Here is a 25447-nt window from a genome sequence, read left to right on the forward strand (position 1 = left end):
TCAGGCTCACTATCCATACTTTGCACCTCCTGTTCCCTCAGCCCCAAAGGCCCTTCTCCTCCCGATAACCCCACCCTCTCCTTCACATGAGTTGTTCCACTCAGCATTCTGGGCTCTGCTCATATGTCACCTCCTTAGAGAGGACTTCTCTCCTGACCACCCTGTCCTCTCACCCTTACCAGGGTGAGTAGTTTCTACTTTAATTTCCTTTATAACACTTACCATTCCCTGAAATTGTACTTTGATATGTCTGCTTAATAGTGTTGGATTTTCCTAATCAAAAGCAGCACAAGGTCAGGCGCAGTTTCCCTTGCTCACTGAGACATTCCCGGCACTTAGAACAATGGGCATGTTGGAGTCCTAGCTCATCATTTAGTGGAGTCATAACCCAGGGCAAGTTAGCCCCATGCCTTCATTTCCTCATCTGTAAAATGAGAATACTAGTGCATACTTTCTTCATAGGAGTTGTTATATAGAATGTTATATTAGAATATAAATGTCTTACCATGGTGTTTAGCACTGTAAGTAGCATATAACAACTTTTATTACTGACTTAGAATATTAGCAGAGATGTGAAGTCACTCAGAGATCTGTAACTTTGGCATCTTTTGAATGTTGTGCTTGTCTTAGGTTCTTGCTCATCGTGGTGGCTATTGGACTCTGCTTCAGAACTGCTGTCGGGCCCTTTGGAACTTTACTCAGGAGCTACAAATACTGCATAAACAAGCAGTGGATCTGTATAAGACATTTCCTATTAGCCAGGATAGTTTCCTCTGTATCTCTGTTTTACCATTCTATTTGGGAGCAGAATTACTTATTGACATGTTAATAGAACTACAGAATACTGATTCTATTAAGGTAAGAGTATTTGGGCAATTCTCTTTATTGTAGTTGATTAACAATTTTGTGTGTGTGTGTGTACCATACAGCTTGGGATAAGTAGAAATTTTATATTTTGCTTGAGTTGTTTTTTGGTTTGTCTTAATTTTATTTGCTTTGTTATTTGGTTCACAGTATATAATGTGTGCTGATGTTAATTACAAATATCTGCCTGAAAATCAGTTTCTTAAATGGAAAAGAAAGTAGCATTTATTGAGCTCCAGCTTCTACAGAAACTAACCAAAGTACATTTAATCTTCATGGCAATCATTTGACAGAGAAAAAACAGACCTTAAAACAGATCATGTAGCTTGTTGATTGATACTTGTTTTAGTCCCTGTTCTGTTTCTCTAGATGTAGAATTTGCAGCCATTTCAAATCTACCACACGGTAGTTTAAAGCATGAAAATAAAACTGAAAAAAAAAAAAGCAAACCTCATATAACTTAAACACATTAAAAATTAGTAAACACATAAATATTTTGAATCATGGGGTTTATAACATTTTTCAGATGTAAAATATATGATAATGATAGTACAAAAGACTGGGAGGGCAAATAAAATGAAACTGAATACGTTTTTAAACTTTATATAAGTATAAAGTGATACAGTATTAACTTTAAGTGGAATGTGATAAGTTAAGTATGCATTTAATAATCCCCCAAGTAACTACCAAAAAAAGTGATATAGCTAAAAGGCCAAATGAAAGCTAAAACTAAAATGGAAAACTAAATAATAGTCAGTTAACTAAAGAAAGCAGGGAAAGAGGAACACAAACACATGGAACAAATAGAAGATAACAAATAACCTAGCCCAATTATATCAATAACTGTATTAAATATAAGTAGACTAAATACCCCAGTTAAAAGGCAGAGATTGTCTGGGTTAAAAAAAGAGAGACGTGTACTTGTCCATAAGAGAAGCACTCTAGATATGAAGAAACAGATAGATTGAAAATAAAACAGTAATTGGAAGAATTATACTACAAAAATAGTTAGCATAGAAAGGTTGATGAGGCTATATTAATATTAGATAAAATGATCTTCAAGTCAAAAAGTATTTTGAAAGATAAAGAGGGACACTTCATAATGAGAAGAAGCTCAATTAATCAGAAAGACATACTAATCATAAATGTGTATATACCAAATAACAGAGATTCAGAATATACTTTGGATACCCAAAGCTTGAAAAACATTCTGCTTGGTGGACACATTGATATACTAAGCAGATCTCAGGCCCTGAGTCCATAGGAAAGGTCACAGAAATGCCTTATCTTAGACCCATCCAGACCTGGCCCGTCTTGCATTTGGCTATTCTTGGGTTATATCCTTCATAAGAAAACTGTGTCAGTGAGTTCTGAGTCATTCTAGGAAATTACTGACCTGAGTTTACAACTGGTCAGTCAGGAGTTCAGGTGCCAGAGGACCTGTGACTGGCATCTCCAGTGAGCACAGACCCTTCTTAAACCTGTGGAATCTGACCCTAACTGTGGGGTAATTAGTGTCAGCACTGATGTGTAGTACACTGAGGGAGGTTGGAAACAAAGCACATAGTGTGTTCACCAAGATGGATTGTCAGTCAGTTCAGTCGCTCAGTCGTGTCCAACTCTTTGCGACCCTGTGAATCACAGCATGCCAGGCCTCCCTGTCCATCACCAACTCTTGGAGTTCACTCAAACTCATGTCCATTGAGTCGGTGATGCCATCCAGCTATCTCATCCTCTGTCGTCCCCTTCTCCTCCTGCCCCCAATCCCTCCCAGCATCAGGGTCTTTTGCAATAAGTCAACTCTTTGCATGAGGTGGCCAAAGTACTGGAGTTTCAGCTTCAGCATCAGTCCTTCCAATGAACACACAGGACTGATCTCCTTTAGGATGTACTGGTTGGATCTCCTTGCAATCCAAGGGACTCTCAAGAGTCTTCTCCAATACCACAGTTCAAAACCATCAATTCTTTGGCGCTCAGCTTTCTTCACAGTCCAACTCTTGCATCCATACATGACCACTGGAAAAACCATAGCCTTGACTAGACGGACCTTTGTTGGCAAAGTAATGTCTCTACTTTTCAATATGCTATCTAGGTTGGTCATAACTTTTCTTCCAAGAAGTAAGCGTCTTTTAATTTCATGGCTGCAGTCACCATCTGCAGTGATTTTGGAGCCCCCCAAAATAAAGTCAGCCACTGTTTCTACTGTTTCCCCATCTATTTCCTATGAAGTGATGGGAATACATTTGAATCAGTTCTAATGAGGTGTATGAAACTGGAGCCTATTATACAGAGTGAAGTAAGCCAGAAAGGAAAACACCCCAATACAGTATACTAACGCATATATATGGAATTTAGAAAGATGATAATGATAACCCTATACGCGAGACAGCAAAAGAGACACAGATTATAGAACAGTCTTTTGGACTCTGTGGGAGAGGGAGAGGGTGGGATGATTTGGGAGAATGGCATTGAAACATGTATAATATCATATAAGAAATGAATTGCCGGTCCAGGTTTGATGTAGGATACAGGATGCTTGGGGCTGGTGCACTGGGATGACCCAGAGGGATGGTGCGAGGAGGGAGGTTGGAGGGGGGTTCAGGATGGGGAACACATGTACACCCATGGCAGATTCATGTTGATGTATGGCAAAACCAATACAATATTGTAAAGTAATTAGCCTCCAATTAAAATAAATAAATTTAAATTAATAAAATAAAATAAAATATGTTAAAATATGAAAAAAAAGAGAAGTCTCTGCACTGCAACTAGAGAGTAGCCCCTACTTGCTGCAACTAAGGAAAAACTCAAGCAGCAACAAGGACCCTGCACAGCCAAAATAAATAAAATTTTAAAAAATGAATGAAAGAAAAGATTCCATGAGTTCAATCAGAGACCGACTTGAAGAACAGAGGCCAGAAAGAATAAAACCTTTTGTGAGAGAGTCTGAAAAATAAATCAAGCATTTCCTTGCTAATTTTTAAAAACAACTACTGTTTTTTTATCAGTGAAGATATGAATCTAGACAGTGTGGTTGCTCTACTAGACTACCGTAAGGATGGTATCACCCCATGTATGATTTTCTTTATGAACGGTTTAGAAATGGAGAAATGTTAACAAATCTGGCAATAACTTTAGATCTATCACCTATAATCATAAATTATTCCATTTTTCATCCACACAGCAAGAGAACTTAGATAAATGGAACTGGTGTCATTTGACTTCTTTGACTTTTGATTATTAGATTATAAGGGCGGAGCTTATAACATCAGCAAAATGACATCTATCTTTTATTGAGCATGTTATGTGCCAGACGCTGTGCTAAGGGGGCAAATTCACATAGGTCATGTATATCACACCTATTATTCATACCTTCACAAGCAGATGATTTTCAAGGTCTCTTCCAAATTCAAGGACTATGAATCTTATGGGAGGGAATGTTCTGAATTGAACTGAGACTTGGTTTGTTGTTATTGTTGTTTAGTCTGACCCCATGGATTGTAGCCTGCCAGGCTTTTCTGTCCATGGGATTTCCCAGGCAAGAATACCAGAGTGGGTTGTCATTTCTTTCTCCAGGGAATCTTCCCAACCCAGGGATTGAACCCATGTCTCCTGCACTGGCAGGCAGATTCTTTAATGCTGAGTCACCAGGGAAGCCCTACTAACTTTATTGGGCTATAGTCTCGCCAGTACGTGCGTGCTAAGTCGCTTCAGTCATGTTCAACTCTTTGCGACCCCATGGACTGTAGCTCACCAGGCTCCTCTGTCCATGGGATTCTCCAGGCAAGGACACTGGAGTGGGTTGCCATGCCCTTCTCTGATAGTCTGGCCAGTAGGTGGATCTAAAGGATTTTGCTAATAAACACATGAAAAGATGCTCAATATCACTCATTATTAGAGAAATGCAAATCGAAACTACAATGAGATATCACTTCACACCAGTCAGAATGGCCATCATCAAAAAGAATCTACAAACAATAAATGCTAGAGAGGATGTGCAGAAAAGGGAAGCCTCTTGCACTGTTGGTGAGAATGTAAATTGATAACAGCCAGTATGGAAAACAGTATGGAGATTCCTTAAAAAACTACGAATAAAACTACCATATGACCCAGTAATCCCACTAGGAGGCATATACCCCGAGGAAACCAAAATTGAAAAAGACACATGTGCCCCAATGTTCATTGCAGCACAATTTACAATAGCTAGGACCTGGAAGAAACTCAGATGTCCATCAACAGATGAATGGATAAAGAAGCTGTGGTATGGATTTACAATGAACTATTACTCAACCATAAAAAGGAGTGCATTTGAGTCAGTTCTAATGAGGTGGATGAGCCTATAGTCTATTATACAGAGCGAAGTAAGTCAGAAAGAGAAAAATGAATATTGTACAGTAACACATATATAAGGAATCTAGAAAGATGGTACTGATGAAATTATTTCAGGGCAGCAAAGGAGACACAGACATAGAGAACAGACTGATGGACAGACTGATGGTGAGGGAGGAGGAAGGACAGGATGGGATATATGAAGAGAGTAACATGGAAATAAACATTACCATATGTAAAATAGATGGCCAATGGGAATTTACTGTATGCTCAGGGAACTCAAATCTGGACTGTAACAACCTAGAGGTGTGGGATGGGGAGAGAAGTGGGAGGGATGTTCAAGAAGGAGGGGACATATATATATACCTATGGCCAATTAATGCTGATGTTTGGCAGAAACCAACACAACGTTGTAAAGCAAGTATCCTTCAATTAAGAATAAATAAATTTTTTAAATTAAAAGAAAACATCTCTAGGGTGTTTCAAATGCAGCAAGGACTTAAGGAAATGAATACAATAGTTACATAGTAACTCTTTAATTTTGGTGAAAAGAGGGTCTACAGTAATCCAAGTCTATGCCCCAACCAGTAACGCTGAAGAAGCGGAAGGGGAACGGTTCTATGAAGACCTACAAGACCTTTAGAACTAACACCCAAAAAAGATGTCCTTTTCATTATAGGGGACTGGAATGCAAAAGTGGAAGTCAAGAAACACTTGGAGTAACAGGCAAATTTGGTCTTGGAGTACGGAATGAAGCAGGGCAAAGGCTAATAGAGTTTTTCAAAGAGAACATATTGGTCATAGCAAACACCCTTTTCCAACAACACAAGAGAAGACTCTACACATGATCATCACCAGATGGTCAACACTGAAATCAGATTGATTATATTCTTTGCAGCCAAAGATGGAGAAGCTCTACACAGTTAGCAAAAACAAGACTGGGAGCTGACTGTGGCTCAGATCATGAACTCCTTATTGCCAAATTTAGACTGAAATGGAAGAAAGTGGGGAAAACCACTAGACCATTCAGGTATGACCTAAATCAAATCCCTTATGATTATACAGCAGAAGTGAGAAATAGATTTAAGGGCCTAGATCTGATAGATAGAGTGCCTGATGAACTATGGAATGAGGTTCATGACATTGTACAGGAGACAGGGATCAAGACCATCCCCATGGAAAAGAAATGCAAAAAAGCAAAATGGCTGTCTGGGGAGGCCTTACAAATAGCTGTGAAAAGAAGAGAAGCGAAAAGCAAAGGAGAAAAGGAAAGATATAAACATCTGAATGCACAGTTCCAAAGAATAGCAAGGAGAGATAAGAAAGCCTTCCTCAGCAATCAATGCAAAGAAATAGAGGAAAACAACAGAATGGGAAAGACTAGAGATCTCTTCAAGAAAATTAGAGATACCAAGGGAACATTTCATACAAAGATGGGCACAATTAAGGACAGAAATGGTATAGATCTAACAGAAGCAGAAGATATTTAGAAGAGGTGGCAAGAATACACAAAAAAACTGTACAAAAAAGAGCTTCACGACCCAGATAATCACGATGATGTGATCACTCACCTAGAGCTGGACATCCTGGAATGTGAAGTCAAGTGGGCCTTAGAAAGCATCTCTACGAACAAAGCTAGTGGAGGTGATGGCATTCCAGTTGAGCTATTTCAAATCCTAGAAGATGATGCTGCGAAAGTGCTGCACTCCATAGGCCAGCAAATTTGGAAACCTCAGCAGTGGCCACAGGACTGGAAAAAGTCAGTTTTCTTTCCAATCCCAAAGAAAGGCAATGCCAAAGAATGCTCAAACTACTGCACAATTGCACTCATCTCACACACTAGTAATGTAATGCTCAAAATTCTCCAAGCCAGGCTTTAGCAATACATGAACCTCCAGATGTTCAAGCTGGTTTTAGAAAAGGCAGAGGAATAGAGATCAAATTGCCAACATTCGCTGGATCATGGAAAAAGCAAGAGAGTTCCAGAAAAACATCTATTTCTGCTTTATTGACTATGCCAAAGCCTTTGATTGTGTAGATCACAATAAACTATCTAAAATTCTTCAAGTGATGGGAATACCAGACCACCTGACCTGCCTCTTGAGACACCTATGTGCAGGTCAGGAAGCAACAGTTAGAACTGGACATGGAACGACAGACTGGTTCCAAATAGGAAAAAGAGTACATCAAGGCTGTATCTTGTCACCCTGCTTATTTAACTTATATGCAGAGTACATCATGAGAAACACTGGGCTGGAAGAAGCACAAGCTGGAATCAAGATTGCCAGGAGAAATCTCAATAACCTCAGATATGCAGATGACACCACCCTTATGGCAGAAAGTGTAGAGGAACTAAAAAGCCTCTTGATGAAAGTGAAAGAGGAGAGTGAAAAATTTGGCTTAAAGCTCAACATTCAGAAAACGAAGATCATGGCATTTGGTCCCATCACTTCATGGCAAATAGATGGGGAAACAGTGGAAACAGTGTCAGACTTTATTTTTTTGGGCTCCAAAATCACTGCAGATGGTGACTGCAGCCATGAAATTAAAAGATGCTTACTCCTTGGAAGGAAAGTTATGACCAACCTAGTAGCATATTGCGGAAAAGGCACTGGCACCCCACTCCAGTACTCCTGCCTGGAGAATCCCATGGATGTAGGAGCCTGGTGGGCTGCAGTCCATGGGGTTGCGAAGAGTCGGACACGACTGAGCGACTTCACTTTCACTTTTCACTGTCCTGCATTGGAGAAGGAAATGGCACTCCACTCCAGTACTCCTGCCTGGAGAATCCCAGGGACAGGGGAGCCTGGTGGGCTGCCATCTATGGGGTCACACAGAGTTGGACACGACTGAAGTGACGCAGCAGCAGCAGCAGTAGCATATTGAAAAGCAGAGACATTACTTTGCCAACAAAGGTCCGTCTAGTCAAGGCTATGGTTTTTCCGTGGTCATGTATGGATGTGAGAGTTGGACTGTGAAGAAGGCTGAACACCGAAGAATTGATGCTTTTGAACTGTGGTGTTGGAGAAGACTCTTGAGAGTCCCTTGGACTTCAAGGAGATCCAACCTGTCCGTTCTAAAGGAGATCAGCCCTGGATGTTCTTTGGAAGGACTGATGCTGAAGCTGAAACTCTAATACTTTGGCCACCTCATGCAAAGAGTTGACTCATTGAAAAAGACCCCGATGCTGGGAAGGATTGGGGGTAGGAAGAAAAGGGAACGACAGAGGATGAGATGGCTGGATGGCATCACCAACTCGATGGACATGAATTTGAGTGAACTCCGGGAGTTGGTGATGAATGGTGGGGCCTGGTGTGCTGCAATTCATGGGGTCGCAAAGAATCTGACACGACTGAGCGACTGAACTGAAGTGAATTTAGAAGACTTTTTCTCCCTAAGTTTGACATTTGCATCAGGGAACTGGGCAAATTTTCGTATACAAACTGAATATAACCAATATATTAAGGAAATTTAAATATTTATGTATACTATAGCCTGTTTTTCCTCATAACTTTACCTTATTTATTGGTTTAATGTTCTTACTTAAATAGTGACTATGTACCAGGAAGTATAGTAATGACTAACCATATGTGGCTATGTATATTTTGGCTTAAATAATTAAAATTAAATAAACTTAAAAATCCAGTTGCCGTAGTCAGACTTCAACAGCTCAGTATCCACATGTGCTTAGTGGCTACTGTATGGAACAGCACAAATGTAACACATTTCCTTCATCACAGAAGAGCTATTGAACAGTATCATCTAGCTTTGATTTGCATAATAAATATATTCAATTTTTTTCTTTTCAGTTCTTTTCCATGTTATATTTTTAGCTATTCATTTTGTGTTCAGACGAAACATGTAGGGAAATATGAAATTTCAGAGTTTTGTTTCAATGTGCTACTTGCAGACTATTGATGAAAAAGGAGAGTTCAGTGTCCCGAGTTGCTATGGAAATATTAAAAATGATAACGGTGGTTCCAGCCTTACCTTTGAGCATCCTCTGGATGACGTCAATGTGGTCGATTTGAAATGGATCCATGACTTTGTATTAAAATCTCTGGAACTTGTCTATCAAGTAGAAAAATGGGAAACACTCGTATCACTTGCCATTCAGTTCAATGCAGTTTCGCAGTAAGTACCTCTGAAAGGGTGGCTAACAGCGATAGACTTCACTGAGAAGAACGTGTCTTTACTAATGTTTGTTTCTAATATATATGTTACTCTTATCCAGTGAAAGATACACAGAGCAAGTGACTCCACTGCTGGTTTACGCACAGCGCCAGCTTCTACTGCAAATATCCAAATGCAAGGGCCCAGACATCAGCCAACAGGCTTGTGTAAGATATGAGACTGAATACAAACAGAAGGTAGGTTAGGCTCTGTTATTCATGCAGTTGTCATTTCTTATTAGTATGCATATAACTAGCAAGATTTGGGATCAGATAAATGTTGCTATTTTCACTTAGGCATTTATCATTCAAATCAGCAAACATTGTTGAGAATCGCTGTTTGCCAGTATTTTCCAGATACAGAGAAAACAAAAATTAAGTCCTTGTACACGAGGAGCTTATATCCAGGTCAAAGCTGATTTACGCATTAGGCACAGTGAAAAGAGTGCTGGAGACATAGCACTTTTTTAGGAGCCATTAAATGTTTTGATTTATTTTACAATCAGAAGAAAAAAGGAACTTTTATGTTAAAGACAGCGTTACAGTTTTAATAATATTTTTTGATGGAGCAGTAGGCCCATGACGGCAAAAGTACTTAGGGCTCATGAATGACATGTTGCAGCTTTAAGTTGAGGGAGGAAAGAGATACATCTATTCTCTCATTTATTAGCTTAATAAATATGTATTGACTCCCTAAGATTAGAGCTGATGCATTCAATTGTGCAGTCTGTGTCCTGCCCTTGGGCACTTGGCATACGTTGGGGTGCTGAATCCAGCCCCTGCCCCACACACTAATCCATGTGGGCTTGAGGGGCTTGTAGCCCCCCAGAGAAGGCTCACATTTTTTTCCTTCTCACAAAGGCTGCTTATGGTCTTGGCATATTCTTGCCTCTTGCATATTCTATGTAGAGAGCTGTGTTCTTGCTTTATGGAGGTTAGTTTCAGAAGTAGGGAGGTAGGACCAGTGGATAAACATGTAAACAGATAAAAAGATTTATTATCAGCATAAATTCTCTGAAGAAGATAAAACAGCTACATGGGATAGAGATAGGCTGGGGTGAGAGGTGGAAAAGTTGAGCAGAGGTGATCGGGAAGGTCTCTTGGAGATGGTTACATTTGGTGGGAAAGGGCCAGCCCTATAGTGGAAAAGAACATTCCAGCCTAAGGGGAGGACAGGATCAAAGACCCTGAGTTGGGACAGGAAGGAGGCCCAGACCCTGCAGTGCAGCAGACGAGAGATGAGAAGAAGGGGCTGCTTCTTCGGCATTTTCTTGGGTGCTTCCTCCTCTTCTCCCCAGTGTCCCAGTGTTAGTACAGCCCAACGTTCTGTTCTTGGTCCTCTAGTACTCTAGCTAGGTATTCTCTGTTAGAGAGTTAACTCAACCTGTGGCTCAAAGTAAACATCTTTATGATGATGGCTACCAAAATTACATCTCCTGTCTAGACCTTTCTCCTGTATTCTGTGCTGACGTATCTAACTGCCTGTATCAGTCAGGGTTCAATCAAAGAAGCAAAATTAGTTACAGCTGTCTCTCCCCTCCCCAAATGTCCACATTGATTTTTCCCACACCTTTTCCAGTCTTGACTGAACATCACATTCTCTGTGAAGACTTTTTCCTCACTGCCTTGTTTAAATGTACGTGTCTGTTTGTCTGTTTTTCTCTATAGCATTTATAACTCTTAGTCTACTTTATCATGTACTCTATATATTTTGTTTATTGTCTATTTCCACGACAATAAGTACCACAAGAAGAGGAATTTTTGCTTATTTTGTTTTCTGCTATATCATCTGTGAGCTTAGAGTAGTGCCTGGCACATAATAGGTGTTCAATAAAGATTTTTTAAATGAAGCTGGAGAGGTGGGAAGGACTAGGTCAAGTAAGATCTTAATAGGCTGGGGGAAGGAATTTGCATTTTCTTAGACTGTCCTTGCATCTCATTATAGAGGTAACTACAAGGGACGATAATAAAGAAGCATCATCTACGTCAGACTGGGGTTCAAGGATGGTTGTATTTTGAGCAGGGGTGTGGGAGGTGGGGTGGAGAAATGGAGAGAAGAGGATCTTGGACCTTTTAAAAGAATTACCTTATGTCTAAAAATGGTCTTTTTCATTTTAGGACTCATTATCTGTTAAAAAATACTACAGAGGACGTTAGTTCTGAAAAACTCCACCAGGGAAGTTTAAATAGTGTTAATTATGAGTAGAGGGGAAATCTGCCATTGAAAAAGCAGCCTCTATTTTAAATATGTTTCAACTTACATAATGGGAGATATATTTAGACTAGTGAATTTATAGAACATCAGAGAAATTATTCTAATTGCTCTACATAATTTGCCTAATGCTTTTCCAGCTGTGGTATACATAAGAAATATGAAAAATTATGTAGCCACTTTTTTTTCCCTCAAAAGTTCTCATGATTGAATGTTACTCTGGAACTTTTATTTGTAACATCTTTTTGTATCTCTTCTTTTTGGCTAATGAAAAATAAGATGAACATTTCAAGTAAGCAAAAATTTTGGCTCTAAATACCTAAGTGATATTTGTTTTCTCCTATCTTTTTAAAGATAACCTGCCGAAATTTCATTGGAATACAGCTCAAGATTAATCCTCCAACCAATAAAGGGACAGCTATAGGACAGCGAGCAGATGTCCTTAGAAAGCTTATCTATTCAGGTTGGAACCAATCTTAGCTTGAAGCTCTTTCTCTCTTCTTTAAAACAAGATTTGCTGTTGTGTTCTGCATGTCCAGTCTCCCATAATTAAAGTGTTCGCAAAAGCTCTTTTGCAGATTTGACTGAAAATAATCCACTTGATATTTACCATCTTATATTGCTATAAATGTCACTTAAGGGGAATTAAAACTCATGTCTTTTATTAGTTTAATCTGTAAGTTAAAAAAGGGATATGAGAGAAGAGGGAGAAAGGAAATTGATGGGAAAAATTAAATATGAGAAAAGACTGTTTCACAAGTTTTTCTCTATTTTTAATCTCATTTGGGAACTCTTTAAACTGATCTTTTGCTATTTTCTTGGTTCTATCGTGATCCTCATAATAACTTCCATTTCCATAATCAGTATGGATTATTTTTCTACTGGTGTTACCAAGGTTAACTTGTTGGTTTTTAAACAAGAGTACAACAGAAGATTCTGAAACATTATGACTCCTTTGCTTTTAGCTGGTGAGGCCTCTTGGAGTGTGTTGGCAATGTGACTTATACGAATGAGATGATGGGAAGGGATGAAAATGGAAGTAATGCCTCTCTCAGTGGTGTTTTTCCTGTCTCTGTTTTGGGTAGAGGAAAGAAATGCAAGTCTTCCCTTTGATATTTCCTGGATTGACAGGTGGGTTCTTTACCACTAGCATGATCTGGGAAGCCTTGATGTGTTTGGATTCCTTCACTTATTTATCTATTGATTTTAGGTATGTATGTGTGTATGTATGTATTTATGCATTCATTCATTCATTCATTTCTTAAGTCAGGCAGCCATTCAGTCATTCAGCAAATATTTCTTGAGTATCTACCATGTGTTAAGTGCTATACTAGGTCCTGAGAAACTTGGAAAGATTGAAGGCAGGAGGAGAAGGGGATGACAGAGGATGAGATGGTTGAATGGCATTACCAACTTGATGGACATGAGTTTGAGCAAGCTCCAGGAGTTGGTGATGGACAGGTAAGCCTGGCTTGCTGCAGTCCATGAGGTCACAAAGAGTCGGACACAACTGAGCGACTGAACTGAATGACTAACTGAGGTCCTGAGAATACAAAGATGAATGGGACTAAAGATTTGTTATATGATTTACAGCCCATTGAAAGAGACCGATAAATAAGCCAGAGATGGTAGTGTAGAGTGGTAAGATCTATACTGTTGTGACTCCTGCCGCTGCTATAAACAATAATAGTTAATGGTAGTGTCATTTTTGAGAGACTCTATGTAATTTAGTGGGGTTATCATAAAAGTAAAAAGCAAAAGTTGAGAGTAGAAAGGTCGGCAGGGATTGGATAATAAGGGGTCTTAGAAGGTAGGGTAAAGAGGCTCAGATTCATCTAGAGAGCTGAAGGGAGCTAGTTAGAAGGGTTTAAAGAAGGAAAATGAAATGATCATATTTGTGTTCTTGAAAGACACTTCAGCAGCGTGGGGAATGGGTTGGAAGGAGACCACATGGCGGCAGGAGAGCTGCTGCTACCTGCTTATGGGTTTACAGACATGATGAGGTCCTGGACTTAGTGAGAACAGCGGGGTGGGCAGTTGAATGCTTGTTAGGTGAGGGGGATGCATGAGGAAGGGAGGAGTTCAAGTTGCTTTGGTTTCTGGCTTAGGTGGCTAAGTGGTTGTGGTATCTTCACTCTATTAAAAAGTACTGAAGTGGGGGGCAGGTTAGAGGAAAACATCTCTTTGCTATTACTGAGTTTGAGGTGTCTAAATAATAGCTGAGTAGAATCATCCAGTCAGTCAGTGATCAGTGCAAAGAAATAGAGGAAAACAATAGAATGGGAAAGACTAGAGATTTCTTCAAGAAAATTAGAGATACCAAGGGAACATTTCATGCAAAGACGGGCACAATTAAGGACAGAAATGGTATGGACCTAACAGAAGCAAAAGATGTTAAGAAGAAGTGGCAAGAACACACAGAAAAACTATACAAAAAAGATATTCATGACCTAGATAATCATGATGGTGTAATCACTCCCCTAGAGCCAGACATCCTGGAATGTGAAGTCAAGTGGGCCTTAGGAAGCACCACTACAAACAAAGCTAGTGGAGGTGATGGAATTCCAGTTGAGCTATTTCAAATCCTGAAAGATGATGCTGTAAAAGTGCTGCACTCAATATGCCAGCAAATTTGGAAAACTCAGCAGTGGCCACAGGACTGGAAAAGGTCAGTTTTCATTCCAATCCCAAAGAAAGGCAATGCCAAAGAATACTCAAACTACCGCACAATTGCACTCATCTCACATGCTAGTAAAGTAATGCTCAAAATTCTCCAAGCCAGGCTTCAGCAATACGTGAACCGTGAACTTCCAGATGTTCAAGCTGGTTTTAGAAAAGGCAGAGGAACCAGAGATCAAATTGCCAACATCCACTGGATCATGGAAAAAGCAAGAGAGTTCCAGAAAAACATCTACTTCTGCTTTATTGACTATGCCAAAGCCTTTGACTGTGTGGATCACAATAAACTGTGGAAAATTCTGAAAGAGATGGGAATACCAGACCACCTGACCTGCCTCCTGAGAAATCTGTATGCAGGTCAAGAAGCAGTAGTTAGAACTGGACATGGAACAACAGACTGGTTCCAAATCGGGAGAGAAGTACGTCAAGGCTGTATATTGTCACCCTGCTTATTTAACTTATATGCTGGACTGGATCAAGCACAAGCTGGAATCAAGACTGCTGGGAGAAATATCAATAACCTCAGATATGCAGATGACACCACCCTTATGGCAGAAAGGGAAGAAAAACTAAAGAGCCTCTTGATAAAAGTGAAAGTGGAGAGTGAAAAAGTTGGCTTAAAGCTCAATATTCAGAAAACTAAGATCATGGCATTTGGTCCCAACACTTCATGGCAAATAGATGGGGAAATAGCAAAAACAGTGAGAGACTGTATTTTTTTGGGGGGAGGGGGCTCCAAAATCAGTACAGATGGTGACTGTAGCCATGAAATTAAAAGACGCTTGCTCCTTGGAAGAAAAGTTATGACCAGCCTAAGACAGCATATTAAAAAGCAGACATTACTTTATTGACAAAGGTCCATCTAGTCAAAGCTATGGTTTTTCCAGTAGTCATGTATGGATGTGAGAGTTGGACAATAAAGAAAGTTGAGCAGCAAAGAATTGATGCATTTGAACTGTGGTTTTGGAGAAGACTCTCAAGAGCCCCTTGGACAGCAAGGAGATCCAACCAGTCCATCCTAAAGGATATTGGTTCTGAATGTTCATTGGAAGGACTGATGCTGAAGCTGAAACTCCAATACTTTGGTCACCTGATGCAAAGAACTGAGTCATTTGAAAAGACGCTGATGCTGAGGAAGATTGAAGGCTGGAGGAGAAAAGGATGACAGAGGATGAGATGGTTGGATGACATCGCCGACTCAATTTGAGTGAACTCTGGGAGTTGGTTTTGGACAGGGAGACCTGGTGTGCTGCCGTCCATGGGATCACAAAGAGTTGGACACAACTGAATGACTGAACTGAACTGATGATACATCAGTGAGGCACTCAGCAGGTTTGTATTTTCACCACCAGTGCATTGGTATTGGTTGAAATCAGAGGCTTGAACAAGGTCACCCAGAGGGTGTTCTTAAGAATATGGTCCTGAGGATGCCATCACTTTGGAATCTGTGTCAGTCAGAAAGGGCTGGGGTACATAGCAGTTATGAACAATCCCTGAATCTCATTGCCATAAGACAAGGAAAAGTCTGTTTTTTGCTCATGCTTGTGTTCAGTGAGGTTGAGCAGCTCATCATGGATTGATGGAATGTCCCTCTCGACACAGGCTTCCATGATGGTTTTAGAGGCAGGAGACAGAACACTAGTGTTATCCTCTAGGGTAGCTATAACTGGAGGCATATAGTAAATGGTTAAGACTTTGAAGTGAGACCACACACATATACCATACACTTTGTGCTAAGGGCTTTATGTGGATTGTTTTATTATAACAACCCCATTAAAATTCATTGGACATCAGGCACTCTGATAAATGTTTTGTGAGTATTAGCTTACAACTGCCTGATGAGGTAGGTTTGCTGTTGTCTCCATTTTTTAACCAGGAAAAATAATATTTTGTATATTTTTCATATTTTATAATTTTATATTCATAGTTTATATATAAGTCAGATGATGGCTCTTCAAGCTGATACTTTAAGGTGACACATTTTCTGCAATTTTATTGGCTAAAGTCATGTGGCCACATCTAACTTCAAAAGGGGAGGGTAGTGTGATTGTACTCTGTACCCCAAGGATAAAGATGGACTATGTGAAAAGCCCTAGTGACTGTGATGGAAAAAACAGAGGCAGAGCTCATATCTGAAAGAAATTGGGATGTGGCTTAAGAGGTGGGAGGTACGGGAGCTGAGAGTGTTACAAATGAGGCCGAGGAGAGACAGAGAGCGTATGAGTCAACAGTCAGAGAGAGGTCAACTAAGATGAGGGATTCTGTCCATTGTGTTTGGGAGGTCACTGTCCCTGGCCTTTCTGCTATGACACCCTCACCTTAGGGTCTTGCTGTAGCTGTTTCTCCTTCCTGAAGTGCTCTTCCCCCATCCAGGTGGCTCTCTGATAAACCCCTCACTTCCTTAAAATCTTTGTGTGCATCTCATCTTTTCAGTGAGGCTTACCCTGACCATTCTATTTGAAACTGCATCCTGCTTCCTTCCTTCCAATTCCCCTTACCCTAATAAATGTTTTCTTTTTTCCCCCCTGAAGCACTTATAGCCACTTATCACATTCTATAACTCAGTTTTTTAAAACTTATATTTATTGATTACTAGTCTGTCTCTGCTGGTAAAAGGTAGGGTCTGTGAGGTCAAGGACAATTGGTTTGTTCATCGATGGAATCTACATGCCTTCATCAGTACCTGACACATCGTAGGAACTCAGTGTCCACTTGCTGAATGAATGACTTTAACAATAGTAGTTTCAAAGAAATGGTTGGGAGGGTAATGGCAGTGTTTTGAGTGGTGGGTGTGGTAGTGGTAAGCTGTGCCTGCACAGAGTCACTGAATGAGAATTGCCTTTGATGAAGCTTAGAAGTGACAAGAAAAAAGCAGGAGCGGCCAGAAGGGAAAGTGGAACCCAGGGAGGCTTTGTTTTATTTGTGTGGTTGTTTTAGTAGAAGAGAAGGAGAATATTTCTATATTAAATAGAAAGATCCGGGAGAGAGGGAGAGCCAAGAGATAAAGATATTTGATCAGGCAAGGAGCTTGAGGATAAACAAGGCAGAAAATGGGATATATGGGACTTAGGATGTTGGGACACCCCTGATGCTAGATAAGAAAGGAAGGAGAGAACAGGTTCAAATGCAGGAAAATTTGTAGATGTTAGTGGTAGAATTTGAAGGCATCTTTACTGGGCACTAGAGATGTTCTTAATGAAGCAAGGAGTTGAGAGCACAGCCAAGGTTGAGATTCCAGGAGAGATGTGAGGTGGTGGACTGGAAAATAGGAGAAAGGAAGATAGGAGAGCTGCAGAGCAGTGTAGACGATCCAGTTGAGTAGCATTGGTGACCATGAACTTGTAGGTTTTACTGCCAATGATAAATTATTTCCTCATATTCAGTGAACAGCAGGAGGACCAGCTTCCCCTCATCAGTCATGTGTGAATAGTTCCAAAGAGCATGTTTCTTCCTGGGTGTGTTGTCCTTTTCTTCATCTTGTCTGTCAAACCTCTGGAGATCCTCCAACTTGGGATCTGTAACTCAGAATGTGATTTATACTGTCCCCTCCATCCTAAAAAGAACTGGCAACAAATGTGAGAAAATTTGTCAAAAATGCTTGTTATCAATCTTCTGGTTACAGGGGGTGGGGGAGTGGGGGGTATGGTGTGGGGAAGGGAGGAGTGAATTGGGAGATTGGGACTAACATATACACACTATTATACATAAAGTTGGAGAAGGCAATGGCACCCCACTCCAGTACTCTTGCCTGGAAAATCCAAGGGCAGAGGAGCCTGGTGGGCTGCAGTCATGGGGTCGCTAAGAGTTGGACACAACTGAGCAACTTCATTTTCACTTTTCACTTTCATGCATTGGAGAAGGAAATGGCAACCCACTCCAGTGTTCTTGCCTGGAGAATCCCAGGGATGGGGGAGCCTGGTTGGCTGCCGTCTGTGGGGTCGCACAGAGTCAGACACGACTGAAGTGACTTAGCAGCAGCAGCATACATAAAGTAGATAACTATTAAGGACCTGCAGACCACCCTTATGGCAGAAAGTGAAGAGGAACTAAAAAGCCTCTTGATGAAAGTGAAAGAGGAGAGTGAAAAAGTTGACTTAAAGCTCAACATTCAGAAAATGAAGATCATGGCATCTGGTCCCATCACTTCATGGGAAATGGATGGGGAAACAGTGGAAACAGTGGCTGACTTTATTTTTTGGGCTCCAAAATCACTGCAGATGGTGACTGCAGCCATGAAATTAAAAGACGCTTACTTCTTGGAAGAAAAGTTATGACCAACCTAAATAGCATATTGAAAAGTAAAGACATTACTTTGCCAACAAAGGTCCGTCTAGTCAAGGCTATGGTTTTTCCAGTGGTCATGTATGGATGCGAGAGTTGGACTGTGAAGAAAGCTGAGCGCTGAAGAATTGATGGTTTTGAACTGTGGTGTTGGAGAAGACTCTTGAGAGTCCCTTGGACTGCAAGGAGATCCAACCAGTCCATTCTAAAGGTGATCAGCCCTGGGTATTCTTTGGAAGGAATGATGCTAAAGCTGAAACTCCAGTACTTTGGCCATCTCATGTGAAGAGTTGACTCATTGGAAAAGACTCTGATGCTGGGCAGGAGGAAAAGGGGATGACAGAGAATGAGATGGATGGATGGCATCACCGACTCGATGGATGTGAGTTTGAGTGAACTCCGGGAGTTGGTGATGGACAGGGAGGCCTGGCGTGCTGTGATTCATGGGGTCACAAAGAGTCGGACACAACTGAGGGACTGAACTGACCTGAACTGAGTTCTTTGTAATGAACTATATGAGAAAAGAATCTTCAAAAGAGTGGATATATGTATATGCATGGCTGATTCACTTTGCTATATAGTAGAAACTAACACAACATTGTAAATCAAATATACTCCAACAACAACAAAAAAAGAAAATGCTTGTTACCAAAATGGTGACTAACATCTAAGATCTAGGAAAAGCATATGTAGGAAAACTCTAGACCCATGTGACCAGTAGGTGCTTAATGACAATGGCTGCAATGTGTCAGGAAAGCACGTTGCCAGTCTGTTGTTAGGTTATATTTGGAAAGGCAAGAGGGTGGGTGGTAGGGCAGAAAGAAAGATGGGGTCATCAGGCTTCAGTGATCCTTTGAGATGGTTCTCAATGGTGGTGGAGGTAGAGCTAGTTTGAGCAATGAACAGAGTTGTTGTTGTTGTTTAGTCTCTAAGTCATGTCTGATTCTTTAGTGACCCCATGGACTGTACCCCTCCATGCTCCTCTGTCCATGGAATTCTCCAGGCAAGAATACTGGAGCAGGTTGCCATTTCCTTCTTCAGAGGATCTTTCCAACCCAGGGATTGAACCTGAATTTCCTGCATTGGCAGGTGGAGTCTACTGCTGAGTCACTTAGGAAGCCCATGGACAGAGTAGGAGTATTCAAATAGATAAGATCTAAAAAATATTGTAATGGCAGTAATAATTGATTGAGCCAGTACTTTATTATCTTCTGGTGGCTCAGATGGTTAAAGAATCTGCCTGCAGTGCAGGAGATCTGAGTTCAATCCCTGGGTCAGGAAGATCCTCTAAAGAAGGGAATGGCTACCCACTCCAGTATTCTTGCCTGGAGATTTCCACGCACAAAGGAGCCTTGCGGGCTACATACAGTCCATGGGATTGCAAAGAGTCAGACATAACTGAGCGACTAACTCTTCAACAATTGTAGGAGGTAGATATTATTATACTTACATTACACATTAGATAATTAAATGTTACAAGTGAGTGCTGGAATCATGGTTCAAACTCTGGTCGGTCTGATTGCTCACAGGGCTCCACTGAGCTATCAGGTCTGTCTGTCCTTTGTCCCTTTTCAGGTTAGATTCTCTTCTTAACTTACAGCATTCAAGAAAAAATTTGCTATATATCAGTAGTCATGGGGAAACAGATATTTTATTGTTACTTGTTATGATAGTTGCACAATTTTAAGATGATCCTGCATAACTACTACAGGTTTTACACTGAACCATTATCATTAAAATCTTGGCATCCACCTGATACCTCCTTATGAAACTCTAGGACCTCTGTGTCTAGGAGCATAATTTGGGCTGCGCTTTTGGGCTTATTAGGCAAATTTTTAGGATGCTGAATTTTTTTTTAGTGTACTAAATTCAGATCATTAATGTGTTTATAAGCATGATGGTCCTTATATCACCATGACATGTTTGAAATTCTTAAAAGAGTTTTAAAAAAAGAACAAGTATACTCCTGATGGTTTCCACCCCAGATCGCTGCTTTAGAACATCATAGATTTTCTTTTGGCATAATAGCATTTGGAGGTAATGCTTGATATGTTTAATTCTTCAGAACAGATACTGTAACGCTCCGGTGCCTAGGAACATTTGGTATTCTCATTATTTAACAGCATTCTATTCTCCCTCTAGCTATTTAATAATGCATATGTAATTTGGTACAGTCTCTGTAGGATTTGGAGGAGTGAGAATACCTTACTTTATAGATGATTTTTTGTATGGATGAGTAACCCACCTGCTTGTTAAGCTTCAAAGGGGTGATAACTCTATGGATATGCCTTTTATTGTAGCTGTTTTTGCTTTCTGTCTGGGATCTCTTTCTTCAGGTTTGACTTTACTGGCATCTAAGTTCTCTAACAGGATAGTTCAGCCATCACGTGTGTTGGAATTTTGAACCCTTTGGCTGGTGTGTTTTATTAGGGCCTCTGGGCATTTGGATTGATGTCACCGAAGGTGTAGAAAGTGGCCCAAAGTTTATATCACTCACTGGGATTCTTCCTTATTGAGACCATCTCTCTGGAGTCATTGGCATTTCAATTTTAATGTCTACACTGGTACACGAGAGACATAGTAAATCTAGTCTTTTCTCTCCTCTTCCTTATTTTTACCTATTTCAAACTGTTGAGGCTATTAGTGCCTTTAAAATAGCTTCTGAATTATCCATAGAAGTTCTCAGAGAGGGACCCCTTGAGACAGAGATGGCAGAATAAGGCCTGCAAGCTAATGATATTTCCTTATTGCTTTGCATCATTTATCTCCTGTAGACAACCACCAAAACACCAACAGAAGCCTAATTAGACAATAAGAAAAAAGGGTATACTAGGGCTTGAAAGAAGAGAAAAAAGTAAGGTAAAATATAATTTAGGAAAACAACAAAAAGAAATTATTTATAAGCATATATTTGCTAAAAAGTAGCAGGATGATTTTATTCAGAGCCCATGTTTTAAAGATGGCAAACATCTCCTCTTTTCCCTCTTATAATCTGTAATCACTGGCATGCCTTTGTGACTTTTATTCTAGAACGTAAGCTCTGGGAGAGCAAGGAGCGTGTCTATTTTGTTCATTTGTACCTGCTCAGTGCCTGGCATGGCACCTAGTACTGGTACGTTCTCAGTGGACATTTTTAAAATATAATGTGAGCTATTTATTAAATGCTTCCTCCATGACCAATACTGTGCTGGACCTGTCACAAATGGGTTAAAACGTAGTCTAATAACTCTTGGAGGTAAATCTTACCATCCCAGTTTTAACAGATCTTGCAAATGAAGGCCTCCTGAGAAAGTTACTGTCTGAAAATATTAATATGTGAGGGCTTCCAGTTTCCACCCTTTCCTTTGCTTTGCTGAACTTCTTTCCCTCATCTCACTCTCTACGGAAGAAAAATGAAAGCCAAGCTCTTGAATTCTGGCAGGAAAAGTGGAGAAACGGAGCAGAAACCTATGATCTTCAGGGTGCTGTGCGTAAGGGTTGGGGTGGGAGGGGTGAGGGCATGCCTTGTCAGGACTCACGCAGGACTGTGCATGCTTAGAGGAGAGAGGGGTGGTGGAGACAAGGTAGGGGGACAGGAGAGCGAAGTTGGCAGGAGAAGAGTGTGACCTGTGCCTCATTATTTGATCCTCTTAAATGTATGACAGGGAAGTGTGTCATGAAGTGAGTCATGAGTGAACTTGCTGGGGGCACAGATGCACCTCTCAACATAGCCATGTTCCTGGTTTGACCAGAGCTTCCAGGGTTTCGAGACATCAAGGTGTAATGAAAGATGTGTCTCCACGGTCATTGAATGTGACCCCATGTTATTAATTTCACCAAGACCTCACTGGGCTTACAAGGACCCCAGGCTTAATCTGTATTATTCTCAAAGTGTCTCTATGCCCACAGGAGCACACCTTAAATTAGGATCATTGCCTGTTCCCCAAATCTGACACCCTTTGGGAAACTATTTGGGAAAGGCGTCAGACTAAAACACTGGTTCTCTCTCATCTTGTAAGGGCTTAGAACAAGTGTTGTTGTTGTTTTTTAATTGCTGTCATGTTTGACTCTTTGTGACCCCATGGACTGTAGCCCACTAGGCTCCTCTGTCCATGGGATTTCCCAAGCAAGAATACTGAAGTTGGGTTGCCTTTTCCTTCTCCAGTTAAGACAAGTGACTGTCCCTCAAATTCACTTTTCGTCCTTTGTAAAGTATGAGTGATATTTATCTCTACTAGTTGTAAAATACTGTGACAATAAATTGAGATTAATGCCTATGGAAGTGATTATTAATAAAGTTTGTCCCAAGCATTTAGCTTTGAAAACTGTTGTCATTCATTCACGTAATGAATGTTTATTGAGCACATACCTTGTAATAGGTACAGTTGTAGGCCAGGGGTGAATTCAGTGGACAAAATGGGCAAAAATCTCTGCTCTCACAGAACTTGCATTTTAGTGGTCAGAGACAATCAATAAATAAGTAAAACCCATAGTAGGTCAGAAGCTAATGGGTGCTGAGAAGAAAAGAGAAGTTGTGACAATGTTAAAGAGAGTGATCAAAGAAGGCCTCAGTGAGGAGTTAACAGTGAAGTCATAAGCTTAAGGAGTTGAGGAATCAAACCTGGGGATATCTCAGGGAAGAATGTTCTAGGACAAAGTGAACCACTGGTGCCAAGACCCTTGGGTGGAAGCATGCCAATGTGGGAGGGAGTAAGGGGGAGAATAGTAAGGTCACAGGGAACCTCTTCTTGGTGGGCCTCAGAGGTCACTCCAAGGACACTGTTCTCTCTCTAGGTGATGGGGGAGTCTTGGACAGGGGCGTGACATGAGATAGTTTATATTTTAAAAGGGATAACTTGTATTTTAAAGGGGGTCCTCTGGTTTTTTTGTTGAGACTGGCAAGGGTAGAAATGAGACTGCTTCGGGGTGGTCACAGTGATTCAGAAAGAGATGTCGGGTCTTGGAACACAGTGGAATGGAAGTGGTGAGTAGATCTGGGGAGAGATGGTGGCACTCCAGACATTTTCTGAATGGGGAGCCTCCAGGATTTGTTGTGAATTTGACTTGGGGCTTGAGATGAGATAACAAGTCAAGGATGATGCCAGCTTGTGGCCTGAGCAACTGGAAAAATAGAACCACCCTTTAATAAGATGAGGAAAGACTATGAAAGGAGTAGGTTTAGGGAGGAAAGATTAGGAAATCAGTTGGGAACATGCTAAGTGTGAGATGTTCATTAAATGCCCAGCAGAGGAGACCAGTGGATAAATGAGCCTGGACTTCAAGAGAGATGGGGCCAGAGATAGCATGTAGATACTTAGACCCATGAGACTAGATGAGATCATCAAGGGGGTGAATGTGTTACTGAACTGGGTTCTTGAACTCGTTAATCAATAGACATTGATAAGAGAGAGGATGAGGAATTCAGGCAAGGCTTCATTGGGACTTAGGCTACAGCACAAAGGAATGAGAAGAAGTAATAGATTCCCTTCCTCAATCTCCAACTGACAGGGGGGCTAGTTTCTTAAATTGGGTGTGAGAGCAGGTCAGTGTGTTGGCAGGGGAGTCACTGAGGTTGGTCTCCCCGTGCCCTGGTGGTGCTGTGTGCAGTACCCTGCTTTTGCTCCAGGCCCCAGAGATGGCAGATGGGTTTTGGCCTTTGTGTATCTTATTGTTCATGATTTGCCTCAACTGTGCATGCACACAGTTGTTTTTAGTCGCTTATGCTATGCTATGCTATGCTAAGTCACTTCAGTTGTGTCCGACTCTGTGTGACCCCATAGACGGCAGCCACCAGGCTCCCCTGTCCCTGGGATTCTCCAAGCAAGAACACTGGAGTGGGTTGCCATTTCCTTCTTCAATGCATGAAAGTGAAAAGTGAAAGTGAAGACGCTCAGTCGTGTCTGACTCTTAGCGACCCCATGGACTGCAGCCCACCAGGCTCCTCCATCCATGGGATTTTCCAGGCAAGAGTACTGGAAGTTTCTTTGTATTCTATTGCTGGAGGAGACGTTTGTCCAGATGCAAGTATTCCAGTAAAGGGTCCCAGGTTCCAGCCTGTCTCAAATGTTAGTTAAGAAGAAAAGAGAGGCAGTCTAAGGGTTGAGCCTTGGGATTTTCAAATATTAAGAATTTGGGTTGACAAGGATGAATTAGCAAAGAGGGCTAAGAAGGAGGGGTCAGTAGGTTGGTAAAGGACCTGTAAGCCAAGTGAAGAAAGTATTACGAGGAAGGAGTTAGCAACTGGGTCAAATGCTGTTGAAAATTTATGTGAGATAAAGCCTAAAAATCGAACACTAGATTTATTCTAGTGACGATCCTTCGGGTGAAATAATGGGGGAAAAGTGTGATTTAAGCAGTTTTAAGACAGAATTGGAGAAGGAAATGGCAACCCACTCCAGCGGTCTTGCCTAGAGAATCCCAGGGACAGGGGAGCCTGGTGAGCTGCTGTCTATGGGGTCGCACAGAGTCGGACACGACTGAAGCGACTTAGCAGCAGCAGCAAGAGAGAATGGGGAACAATGAAAATAGAACTTTTTGAGGAGTTTAATTATAAAATGGAGCAGAGAGATAGGATGGTGGCTTGAGGGGAAAGAAGGGTCAAGAGAAAGGGTTAAAATTTTTTTTTTTAGAAATTTAAATATAGTCTCTGTGCTATTCTTTACAGTTTCAGAACTTATTTGTCTTTTAATTGACATTTATACCTTGGGTCACCTTCACCCATTTTTGCCCATCACCCCACAACTCTGCCTCTGGCAACCACCAGTCTCTTCTCTGTTTGTTTGAGTTTGAGTTTTTTAGATTCCAAATGTACGTGAGATCATTCACTGTTTGCCTTTCTCTGTCTGATCAGGGCTCATCCAAGTTGTCACAAATGATAGGGTTTCCTTCTCTTTTATGGCTCTGAATAATATTCCACTGGGTAAATACCACA

At 40.9% G+C, this 25447-nt stretch overlaps 1 protein-coding gene across 10 annotated transcripts in view; it reads left to right on the plus strand.

Annotated features, from left to right (window-relative positions):
* Positions 1–25447, plus strand: part of CFAP54 (cilia and flagella associated protein 54) — a 312887-nt gene that overhangs the window by 134016 nt on the left and 153424 nt on the right. For all 10 annotated transcript variants that reach the window (XR_011566649.1, XR_011566651.1, XR_011566650.1 and 7 more), the window contains 4 exons: positions 631–858; positions 9104–9327; positions 9428–9563; positions 11932–12040. Coding sequence is in view for 7 of the 10 variants with exons in the window: in XM_070789566.1 (XP_070645667.1) it covers positions 631–858; positions 9104–9327; positions 9428–9563; positions 11932–12040 (697 nt within the window). In the remaining 3 variants the exon portion in view is untranslated. The remainder of the gene's footprint in view (positions 1–630; positions 859–9103; positions 9328–9427; positions 9564–11931; positions 12041–25447) is intronic.

This window comes from Bos indicus, chromosome 5, assembly GCF_029378745.1.
Source record: "Bos indicus isolate NIAB-ARS_2022 breed Sahiwal x Tharparkar chromosome 5, NIAB-ARS_B.indTharparkar_mat_pri_1.0, whole genome shotgun sequence".
NCBI lineage: Eukaryota > Metazoa > Chordata > Mammalia > Artiodactyla > Bovidae > Bos > Bos indicus.